The sequence below is a fragment of the Amaranthus tricolor genome, chromosome 10 (assembly GCF_026212465.1).
Source record: "Amaranthus tricolor cultivar Red isolate AtriRed21 chromosome 10, ASM2621246v1, whole genome shotgun sequence".
NCBI lineage: Eukaryota > Viridiplantae > Streptophyta > Magnoliopsida > Caryophyllales > Amaranthaceae > Amaranthus > Amaranthus tricolor.
Window position 1 is genome coordinate 14,434,200 of NC_080056.1, and position 12,811 is coordinate 14,447,010.

At 33.8% G+C, this 12,811-nt stretch overlaps 1 protein-coding gene across 1 annotated transcript in view; it reads right to left on the reverse strand.

Annotated features, from left to right (window-relative positions):
* Positions 1–1,014, reverse strand: part of LOC130824876 (uncharacterized) — a 1,140-nt gene extending 126 nt beyond the window's left edge. The window contains exon 1 of the mRNA XM_057689895.1: positions 1–1,014. This exon is cut by the window's left edge and continues 126 nt beyond it. Within this exon, the coding sequence (XP_057545878.1) occupies positions 1–1,014 (1,014 nt within the window).
* Positions 1,015–12,811: the final 11,797 nt, after the last annotated feature.

Consider the following 12,811-nt stretch of genomic DNA (forward strand, 5'->3'; position numbering starts at 1 on the left):
TCTCTCCCTTCTAATGAGCCATTGGTGGAGGACACTAGTTGCAGCGTTCAGTCTAGCCACTTCCATATTCTCAAGCGTTCTCCCCTCACTTTCCCTTTCGAGGTCATGTATCACCTTTTCAAGATCAGCAATTCTGTTGTCCATGTGATCAAAATTTTCCCTGCGCCAAGTTCGAATGGGGGTTTTCAAGATCTTTAACTTGGTGTGTAGAGGCACATTAGGGGCTCTATGCCATTCATCGATAATGAAATTTTTGAAATTCGGGTGTAGGAACCATGCATCATAGCATCTGAACGGTTTGGGGCCCCAGTTATTGCACACTTCGAGCTGTAGAAGTATAGGATTATGGTCTGAGAAGCTTCTACTAAGGCCCACCAAGTTCATATTCGGAAATCTTGTCAACCATTCATTATGACATAAGGCTCTATCCAGTCTGCTTTTGGATTCGTTCCTTCTCCAGGTAAATCTTACCCCATGAAGCGGAATGTCAAGCAATCTTAAGTCATTGATCCACTCTGAGAAGTCTCTCATACTACGGATACATGTGACGGCTCCTGTTCTTTCCCCTGAATGTATTGTAACATTAAAGTCGCCAAGTACCAGAATGGGTTTGTTGATATTACCCGCCTTCACTTTGAGCTCCTCAAACATAGCCAGTCTACTTAATCTATCATTATGCCCGTAGATTACCCCAATGCAGCACTCAAAATTGTCATTATTGATTCGCCCTTCAATGAGGATCCATCTACCTCCCATATGTTTGGCTGAGGCCTGGAAGCTTTGTTTGTCCCATACGGCAATAAGTCCACCCCCATGTGTGTCAGAGGCAAATATCTCACAGTAATCATATTCATCATGCCCCCATAACCTTTTTAATCTAGGCTGAAAGGGTTTTCGATGTTTTGTTTCTACTAGGCCCATAAAAGACACCTTTTTCTTCTTGACAAGATGTCTAATTGATAACGATTTTTCCCCTTTGCCTATTCCTCGAATGTTCCAGAGTAGACAATTCATAATACTGATCTAACCTAATTCACCAAGTGGGAGGGGTGTGTACGAAACTTCAATCGCCTTCTCCTTCCAAGGTCAAGATCCTTTTTGAATTTCTAAGCCCCTCAAGTACAGCTTCTTCCTCATAGGATGAGATACCTAAGAGTTGCGCAGTTTCCCAAGTTTTTTCTGCTTCAAGAGAGCCATTTGACTGAGTTGTAAGGGGTATCTGTGGGGGGAAGAGTTTTCTAGGGCGACCTCTAGGTCTCGAAGATGTGGCTTTCGGCGTAGGGTTGGACACTGGGGGTCTCAGGTATGGATAAGGGTTTAAGTTTGTAGCTGACACCCAACCTATATTCTCATCCAATATCATGGGATCAGTCCAACCGTGTTCTTCCCTATTTTTCGGGCGATCAGACAATTCCTGCATCAACGGATCAGAAAACGAAAGGGATTGTGTGCTATTCTTTGAATTGTTCAAAGCTCCACTCCTATCATCATTTACATGTATTGGGGTCGGGGAGAACAGAGCCTCCGTGTCACAGTCACCACTTCCTCCATAATAGCCCGATAGTTCTTTCACCCAAACATCACAAGTAGTATGTTCACAAAGCAGTTTTATTCTATTGTCAATCCTATTTTGTGCCTTTGTTCTCAACAATATTCGGGCACTAGTAATGCTACGAATACCCTGCACTATGTTATGAATATTCAAGACAGGACCCCATTTTTCACCAATCAATGTCAAGTTTTCCTTTGAGCAGCATATGGGATGAATACCAACACACTCAACCCATACTAACCTATCATTAAAAGACTCCCCTTCCGACCACAATCTAACATCATCAAACACTTTCCACAAGGGGCTCTCCTCATTCACAGCATCAATGGAGTCATTTATGGATCCAAAAACAATTAACAATTTAGTAGGGGATAGAGAGAGTATACCATGAATACCTTTGCACGCCGATAGTTTAGTTCTGAATTGCGGGAGGTGAAGGGTCATTGTGTTCTCAGCGATAACTGCCTTCTTCAACATCTCTGCGACGTCCATGTTTTCAGCCACATTAAGTCAGTGGATGGCTGGAATGGTGGTGGATTTATGGGTCACGATGGACTCCAGCTTCTCCACCTTCTGTTTTAATCCCTGTGCAACGTCGAGGTAGCTGCGATTGTCTCTGAGTGCCGGGAACCATCGCTTCTGGACAGCAGCGTTCTTGTTCTTTTTCACCGGCGTCGAGGGCTTCCTTACAGGGGCACCTCCTTTTTCGTATCTGGCCATGGACACCCGAAGTTTTCTCCCCTGAACAGCAAGCCCACTTACCTTTTCAATGGCGGTTTTCGCTTCTTCTACAGTAGCGTATCTCACGAACCCGAACAAGACGTCTCTGTTTCTTCTGATTTTTGCCGATATGAAGACGTCTGCTACATTTCCCCACCGCTGAAACAGGTTTCGAAACCACGTTCTCGCCAGTCCGTTTGGTATGTTGTCGACAAAGAGGGTCGTAGTGTTGCTCTGTTTACCGGCAATGGCGCATTCGGGTTCCCGGAGTCCAGGCCTCCAGTGGAGGCTGGGTTCCCCCCGATTACCAACGAAATTTGTCATTGCCGTCATTGTAGTTCTGTTATGGACCGGAAAGGGCTGAGCTTGTGGTTGTTTTGTTGTCGGAAAAACTGGGCTGGATGCGGCATTGCTTCGAATGAAGTCTCTGAGAAGCAGAGGCTTTCTGCGTTGTGGAGCAGATGAAGAGATCTGTAGGTGCTGTTGACGCTGTCGGAGAATGTTGCCGGTAGTCGTACCGTTGTCGTTGCCCTTTGAAAATTTGAAATCCGGCTGTGATGGGACAGGAGAATGGTAGCGTGTCTGATCGCCTGCAAATCGCTTTGTGAATCGCCTTGCTCTGCTCATTGTAATTATTTTATATATATATATATATATATATAAATATATATATATATATATATATATATATATATATATATATATATATATATATATATATATATATATATATATATATATATATATATATATATATATATATATATATATATATAAATATATATATATATATATATATATATATATATATATATATAAATATATATATATATATATATATATATATATATATATATATATATATATATATATATATAAATATATATATATATATATGCATATATATATATATATATATATATATATATATATATATATATATATATATATATATATATATATATATATATATATATATATATATATATATATATATATATATATATATATATATATATATATATATATATATATATATATATATATATATATATATATATATATATATATATATATATTAAAAATGAAACATTAAATGAATGATTTAAAGAGTTGACCCTTAATAAACATTTTGATGATTTAAGTGATGATGGAGTGGATATTAAAAATGTTAATGCAGTTAAAAAGATTAACTTGCAGGAGACCATACAAAGTATTGAGGATGAAGGAAAACAGGTTGTTAACATTGAAGACTCACAGTCTGATCTTGAGTCCCAACCTCAAGAACTTGAGATAACTCCTGAACCTACTGTTTTAGATACACCAATTAGAAATTTCTTCTAATGAAGTAAGCACAAGTTCCATGAATGTAAACACACCATCCATACTACGAAGAAGGACCAGATGGTCATATCAACATCCTCTAGAGAACATTATAAGTGATCCAAACAAAGGTACACAAACTCGATCCTCTCTTAAGAATCTGTGTGCATTTTCTGCTTTTGTTTCTCTTGTAGAACCTAAAGATGTTAAAGAAGCTTTAAAAGAACCAGAGTGGATCATTGCAATGCAAAATGAATTAAATGAATTCGAAAGGAACAAAGTTTGGGATCTAGTTGAAAGACCTCCAGATCGTACTATCATTGGAACAAAGTGGGTTTTTCGTAACATACTAAATAAGGATGGAGACATTATAAGAAATAAAGCAAGGATGGTAGCTCAAGGCTATAATCAAGAAGAAGGTATAGATTATGATGAAACTTTCGCACCGGTTGCCAGGTTAGAATCTATCCGAATTATGCTTGCTTTTGCTTCATACATCACTATTAAACTTTATCAAATGGATGTTAAATGTGCATTCTTAAATGGATATTTACAAGAAGAAGTATATGTAAAGTAACCTCCAGGTTTTGAAAATTCTGATCTACCTAATCATGTATTCAAACTAAATAAAGCGTTATATGGCTTGAAACAAGCTCCAAAAGCTTGGTATGACCGTTTTAGCTCACATCTACTTGAAAATGAATTTAAACGTGGTAAAATTGATAAAACATTGTTTATCAAGACTAAAGGAAAAGATATTTTAGGTGTTCAAGTTTATGTTGATGATATATTATTTGGAGCTACTAATGATTCTCTATGCTAGGAATTTTCTGAGATAATGTGCAAAGAGTTTTAAATGAGCATGATGGGAGACTTAACATTCTTTCTAGGATTACAAATAAAGCAATAGAAAAAAGGCATATTTATTTGTCAAAGTAAATATGTTAAAGATTTGTTAAAGAAATACAATATGGATCAATGTAAGGAAATTAATACACCTATGAGTACAACACTAAGTTTAGACAAAGATGTAAACGGTAAGAGTGTTGATCAAAAGACTTATAGAGGTATGATTGGTTCTTTATTGTATTTAACTGCTAGTCGACCTGATATCATGTTTAGTGTTTGCTTATGTGCTTGTTTTCAAGCTAACCCAAAAGAATCTCACTTAACAGCAGTTAAGAGGATCTTTAGATATTTATATGAGACTAAAGACTTTGGTCTATGGTACCCTAGCAGTGGAAATTTTTGATTGATTGGTTTTTCAGATGCGGATTATGCTAGATATAAGGTTGATAGAAAAATCACGTCAGGGTCATGTCAATTTTTAGGAAATTCTTTGATCTCATGGTACTCTAAAAAGCAAAATTCAGTTGCTTTATCTACAGCTGAAGCTGATTATATAGCTGCTGGTGCATGTTGCTCTCAAATTTTATGGATTGCTCAACAACTTAGAGACCTTGGAATTGATTTCAAGGGCATACCAATAAAGTGTGATAATACAAGTGCAATTTGTATTACTAAGAATCCAGTGCAACATTCTCATACAAAACATATTGAGGTACGTCACCATTTTATAAGAGATCATGTTGAAAAAGGTAACATTTCCTTATCTTTTATATCTACTGAAAATCAATTAGCAGATATATTTACAAAACCTTTAAGTGCTGAACGTTTTGCTTATATACGTATGGAACTTGGCATGCTAAATGAAATTGCATGAATTAAGGGGGAGTAATGACTTAAGAGTAACGAAATATAAGTAAAAGGATTGAGACGATAATTATTAATGGAATATATAATAATGTATTAAGGGGGAGCATTATATTTGTATGTTTAATTGAAAATATATGTGTTTATGCTTGAATTTGAGAATTGAAAATTTAATTTCAATTTCTTAAAAATTATTTGTTTTATAAAAATAGGATTTATAATTAAGTACCTTTAATTAATAAAGGATATTTAATTATTTTAAAACAAAAAAAATAATTTGTTTAAATTTATTTTGGACGGTAAATATGCATTAAAATCTTGTTGAGGTTTTTGGTTAAAATCAAACTAATCTCATTATTGCATTTCCATTGGGTTACGTCTAAAAGCAAGAATTGAACACTTGTTTACATTGATGAACAAACCGGTCAAGCTTCACACTACCCCTTTGCATTCGTTGAGTTGTCAAATCAATCAATTGAGAGTACAAATGCATTGTACTATACTCCTTTAAAAGAGAGTACAACGCTTTGTTCACTCACTCACTCTTTTTCTGATTTTCTTCTCAAAACCGTCTCTTTCACCTTCCTTTTCAAGCTTTCATAATTGTTTTAATGGCACCCAAAAGAAGATTGAGTAAATCATCTTCAAAATTTGAGAAGTGAGAATCATCAAAGTCTCGTGTGGCTGAACCGATTACCCCTGTTGTTCACTCACCTTTAAACACTTTTGACATTCCTAAGCAATGGTTTGAGAATCATACGGCTTATGGGAGATGGGTTGATGTATTTCGACAAAGATCACTTTCCTTTGTTGATATTCTCGATTACAATTTCTTTCTGTTTGAAGATTTTGAGATCATTTCTGCTTTTATTCACTCTACTCCAGGTATGTTTTTAAGCCCTGGATCTACAACTTATCCAACTCTTGTTAAGTTCTTTTATTCAAATCTATCTTTTATTTTGGTTGATGGTGAACAAGCTTTGAGAAGCTTTATTAAGGGCCAAGAGATTATCATCTCAAAAACCCTAATGAATGATATTTTTAAGTTTTCTCATAAAGCTGATGACGAAACCCCTAACATTTTAGCCCTCCAAAATGCTCATGATATGTTCATTCTTGAATCTTATTTTTATTTTTCATCTTCCAAACAACTTACTCACAATGCTTTGAATCTTAGTGGAAAATTGCCTCTCTTAAGAATGTTGATTTTTCTTCTCTAATCTTCTCTACAATGCGATTTTGTGCTACACATACTCGCAAATGTGCTCTCCCTTACGCCAATCTTTTGACACTGATTTTCGATCATTTCAATCTGCTCTCTGAAGTAGAGGAAGTAGATTGTTCTGGTCCTATTTCCCTGTCTACTGAGATCCTCCCATCCCTTGGCATTTTCAAAGTCCATGACAAGTATGATTTATACTCAAGTTTGTCTTCCGATGATAAAGAAAATCTTCAAAAAGTTCATGGTAAGCGGCTTAATCGTCTTGAACCTCTCATCAAAGAACATACCACTCTTTCTCGACTTCAGTCTCTAGACATGGAGGTTGGTGAAATGAAATCTTCCCTACATGCATTACATGACAAAGTGTCTACTCTGACTTATATGTTAGAAAAATTCATGAAAGAAATGAAGGGAATGGTAGGTGAAGACGTGGTTGTTGAAGAAGAGGTTGCTGATGATGATTCTGCTGCACCTAAAGAGGATGTGGGTATGAAGGAGGCCAAGGAGCACAGAGAAGGAGAAGGAGAGGAGAAGGAGATTGCTGAGGAGGAGGCTGAGAAGAAGGATGTTTCTGATGATGTTGCTGATACAACTCCGATTCATATCGTTCCACCTACCGTTGATGAACAAGCTACCCCTGGAAAACCAGAGACTTCCAAGAAGAGGAAGAGGAGGTCAAGGAAGTAGTTTTTTATTTGTTGTTGCATGATGAACAATATTTTTTTTATTTCGGCGAACAATATTTTTTGTTGTTAAAAATCCCAACATTTTCAATTCTTCCTGTTTCTTTTTGATGAAAGTCAAAAAGGGGGAGAAATGTATATATTTTGTTGTTATATTTGTTGTTTTGTTGTTTGTTGTTAGTTGTTTTTTGCATGCTTGCTTATTGTATGTTGTATGCTCTGAATCATCTTGCATATAATTATTGTATTGTTTATTGCTAAATGCATTCATGCTTTAGGATGATATGAAGTTTTCGAATATAGATGTTAAAATGAATAGTTATTAATTATTGATTGCAAGAGTTAACAGCTGAACACTTAGAAAAGTATTCTTAATTTGGCGTATTAAAATAAAATCTAACTCTATAAAATTTTTAAGCCTATTACAAATGTAAGAGTTAGTTGAACTAAGAATAAAGAATTACAACACTTAGAGAATTTCTATATCTTAAGACAAGAGAGAGTTGTAAGAATTTGGTGCATCTTAGTTCTGAAACAAAGCCTTGTATTTATAGTGTTACGCCTCTACACTTCATGAAAAACAAGAAGGCTCCATTCCGTTAATTTCTGTAGACCTGGTCATCCAGCGCCTATCTTCAAGACCTTGAGGTTAACTTCAAACCGACGTGTACTGCCAGGTAAAATATAATCGTCATTGTGTGCTGTAATTTATCTTTAATATCCAATGCTAAGCTGCCACGTTAGTACTCATACTAGATATTGAAAACTAAGCACAAACCAGATTTACCAACGTTCAAATAATCATTCAAATTAATTTCTATTTTAAGTATTAATTTAAATAGCCATTCCCTATTTTTAGTGTTAATTCAAATAGTAACTTATTAATAGGAAACTATATAATTTGTATAACAAATTTATCATCAAATATAGCCGTGTACTATTAATAACAAATTAATTGTACCTTATACTATATTTAATCATCAACCTAATTAAAGTTCAGTTCAAACATTAATCCGTTTAAACAATTCGTGTATCAAAATATTCAAATACTTAATTTCAAATAATATCAAAGTTAATCTTAAGGAACCTTGATCTATTAAAATATTTCAAATATAATTTCAAGAAATATCTAAGTTAAGTTTAAGGAACCTTGACCTATCAAAATATTTCAAATATAATTACGAAACTAACATGATTATAAATGTAAATAACATCAAGACTTTAAAACTTCTTTCAAAACTTATACGATCAACGTCTAAAAATAAACTCAAGTCCTTTAAGCATATTCAAACACTTCGAACTTAAAACATATATCACTTATCAAATATATATACCAAATATGATTTTAGACCTACTTAAACAATTAAATGTAATTACTAAATTTATTTGTTTAACCAATATGTGTTTTGAATTATCATCACTAAAGAGAATTAAGTCTTCAATCTCCCTTTAAGAGAATTGAGTCTTCAATCTCCCCCTTGATGAAAGTTAAAACCATATTTTCTTAAATCATATTTCTAAGTTAATATCAATTGAAAAATTATCCAATAATTCTTTAACATATTCTCAATCAATGTTAAGACTTTATCATTAAACAGAATGTTCTTTAAAATTTTGAAAACAATTTCAAAACAGAACAATATGAAAAACAAAATAGTATAAACCAATGAATTTTCATACTTCAAATCATTACAATCATTATCTAAGCATGCAAACAAGTATCCAATAACAGAACATGCAAATATAATAATCATCACTGTAATGTAACATCAAATCATGAATAAACAATAATCAATAATCAATAACTATTCATATTAACATCTATATCTTCATTAGAAACATATTAATTTATTTTATTTCATATCATCCCAAAGTATTAATCAAGCATGAATGCATTTAGCAATAAACATATTATATGCAACATGATTAAGAACACGCAACATACAATAAGCAAACAATAAGCAAAGCATAATAAGCAAGCATGCAAATAACAACAAATATAACAACAACAAAAATATATACATTTCTCCCCCTTTTTGACTTTCATCAAAAAGAAACAGGAAGAATTGAAAATGTTGGGATTTGTCACACAAAAGAAACTGTTCACCGAAAATAAAAATATTGTTCATCATGCAACAACAAAGAAAAACTACTTCCTGGACCTTCTCTTCCTTTTCTTGGAAGTCTCTGGTTTTCCAAGGGTAGCTTGTTCATCAACGATAGGTGGAACGGTTTGAATTGGAATTGTATCAGCAACATCATCAGAAACATTCTTCTTCTCAGCCTCCTCCTCAGCAATTTCCTTCTCCGCTCCTTCTCCTTCTCTGTGCTCCTTGGCCTCCTCCATACCCACATCCTCTTTAGGTGCAACATCATCATCATCAGCAACCTCCTCTTCGACAACCACGTCTTCAACTACCATTCCCTTCATCTCTTTCATAAATGTGTCTAACATAAAGGTGAGAATAGACACTTTATCATGTAATGCATGTAGGGAAGATTTCATTTCACCAACCTCCATGTCTAGAGACTGAAGTCGGGAAAGAGTGGTGTGTTCTTTGATGAGAGGTTCAAAACGATTAAGCCGCTTACCATGAACGTTTTGAAGATGTTCTTTATCATCGGAAGACAAATTTGACTATAACTCATACTTGTCATGGACTTTGAAAATGCCAAGGGATGGGAGGATCTCAGTAGACAGAGAAATAGGACCAGAACAATCTACTTCCTCTACTTCAGAGAGCAGATTGAAATGATCGAAAATCAGTGTCAAAAGATTGGCGTAGGGCAGAGCACAATTGCGAGTATGTGTAGCACAAAATCGCATTGTAGAGAAGATTAGAGAAGAAAAATCAACATTCTTAAGAGAGGCAATCTTCCACATCAAAATGAGATGGGAATCAGTTACTAATTCGCAAGAGGAGTTACGAGAAAAGACGGTTCTGACAAGAATATAATGCAACAATTTTCCACTAAGATTCAAAGCATTGTGAGTAAGTTGTTTGGAAGATGAAAAATCAGAATAAGATTCAAGTAGAAACATATCATGAGCATTTTGGAGGGCTAAAATGTTTGGGGTTTCATCATCAGCTTTATGAGAAAACTTAGAAATATCATTCATTAGGGTTTTTGAGATGATAATCTCTTGACCCTTGACAAAGCTTCTCAAAGCTTGTTCACCATCAATCAAAATAAAAGATAGATTTGAATAAAAGAACAGAGTTGGATAAGTTGTAGATCCAAGGCTTAAGAACATACCTGGAGTAGAGTGAATAAAAGCAGAAACAATTTCAAAATCCTCAAACAGAAAGAAATTGTAATCAGGAATATCAACAAAGGATAGTGATCTTTGTCTAAATACATCAACCCATCTCCCGTAAGCCGTATGATTCTCAAACCATTGCTTAGGAATGTCAAAAGTATTTAAAGGTGAGTGAACAACAGGTGAAATCAGTTCAGTCACACGAGATTTTGAAGATTCACCCTTCTCAAATTTTGAAGATGATTTACTCAACCTTCTTTTGGGTGCCATTAAAACACTTTTGAAAGCTTGAAAAAGGAAGGTGAAAAAGACGATTTTGGAGAAGAAAATCAGAAAAAGAGTGAGTGAGTGAACAAATGAAGCGTTGTACTCTCTTTTAAAGAAGTATAGTACACTGCATTTGTACTCCTCAATTGATTGATTTGACAACTCAAAGAATGCAAAGGGTTAGTGTGAAGCTTGACCGGTTTGTTCATCAATGTGAACAAGTGTTCAATTCTTGCTTTTAGACGTAACCCAATGGAAATGCAATAATGAGATTAGTTTGATTTTAACCAAAAACCTCAACAAGATTTTAATGCATATTTACCGTCCAAAATAAATTTAAACAAATAATTTTTTTTGTTTTGTTTTAAAATAATTAAATATCCTTTATTAATTAAAGGTACTTAATTATAAATCCCATTTTTTATATAACAAATAATTTTTAAGAAATTGAAATTAAATTTTCAATTCTCAAATTCAAGCATAAACACATATATTTTCAATCAAACATGCAAATATAATGCTCCCCCTTAATATATTACTATATATTAATTAATAATTATCATCTTAATCCTTTTACTTTTATTCCATCATTCTTAAGTCATTACTCCCCTTAATTCATGCAATTTCGTGCAATTTCATTTAGCATGCCAAGTTCAATACGTATATATGCAAAACGTTCAGCACTTAAAAGGTTTTGTAAATATATCTGCTAATTGATTTTCAGTAGATATAAAAGATAAGGAAATGTTACCTTTTTCAGCATGATCTCTTATAAAATGGTGACGTACCTCAATATGTTTTGTACGTGAATGTTGCACAGGATTCTTAGTAATACAAATTGCACTTGTATTATCACACTTTATTGGTATGCCCTTGAGATCAATTCCAAGGTCTCTAAGTTGTTGAGAAATCCATAAAATTTGAGAGCAACATGCACCAACAGCTATATATTCAGCTTCAGCTGTAGACAAAGCAACTGAATTTTTCTTTTTAGAGTACCATGAGATCAAAGAATTTCTTAAAAATTGACATGATCTTGATGATGTGCTTTTTCTATCAACCTTGTATCCAACATAATCCGCATCTGAAAAACCAATCAATCCAAAATTTCCACTACTAGGGTACCATAGACCAAAGTCTTTAGTCCCATATAGATATCTAAAGATTCTCTTAACCGCTGTTAAGTGAGATTCTTTTGGGTTAGCTTGAAAACGAGCACATAAGCAAACACTAAATATGATATCAGGACGACTAGCCGTTAAATACAATAAAGAACCAATCATACCTCTATAAGTCTTTTGATCAACACTCTTACCGTTTACATCTTGGTCTAAACTTAGTGTTGTACTCATAGGTGTGTTGATTTCTTTACATTTATCCATATGTATTTCTTTAACAAATCTCTAACATATTTACTTTGACAAATAAATATGCCATCTTTCTTTTGCTTTATTTGTAGTTCTAGAAAGAATGTTAAGTCTCCCATCATGCTCATTTCAAATTCTTTGCACATAATCTCAGAAAATTCCTTGCACAAAGAATCATTAGTAGCTCCAAACAATATATCATCAACATATACTTGAACAACTAGAATATCTTTTCCTTTAGTCTTAATAAAAAGTGTCTTATGAATTTTACCTCGTTTAAATTCATTTTCAAGTAGATGTGAGCTAAATCTGTCATACCAAGCTCTTGGAGCTTGTTTCAAGCCATATAACGCTTTATTTAGTTTGAATACATGATTTGGTAGATCAGAATTTTCAAAGCCTGGAGGTTGCTTTACATATAATTCTTCTTGTAAATATGCATTTAAGAATGCACATTTAACATCCATTTGATAAACTTTAATATTCATGTATGAAGCAAAAGCAAGCATAATTCGGATAGATTCTAACCTGGCAACTGGTGCGAAAGTTTCATCATAATCTATACCTTCTTCTTGATTATAGCCTTGAGCTACCAGCCTTGCTTTATTTCTTATAATGTCTCCATCCTCATTTAGTTTGTTACGAAAGACCCATTTTGTTCCAATTATAGTACGATCTGGAGGTCTTTCAACTAGATCCCAA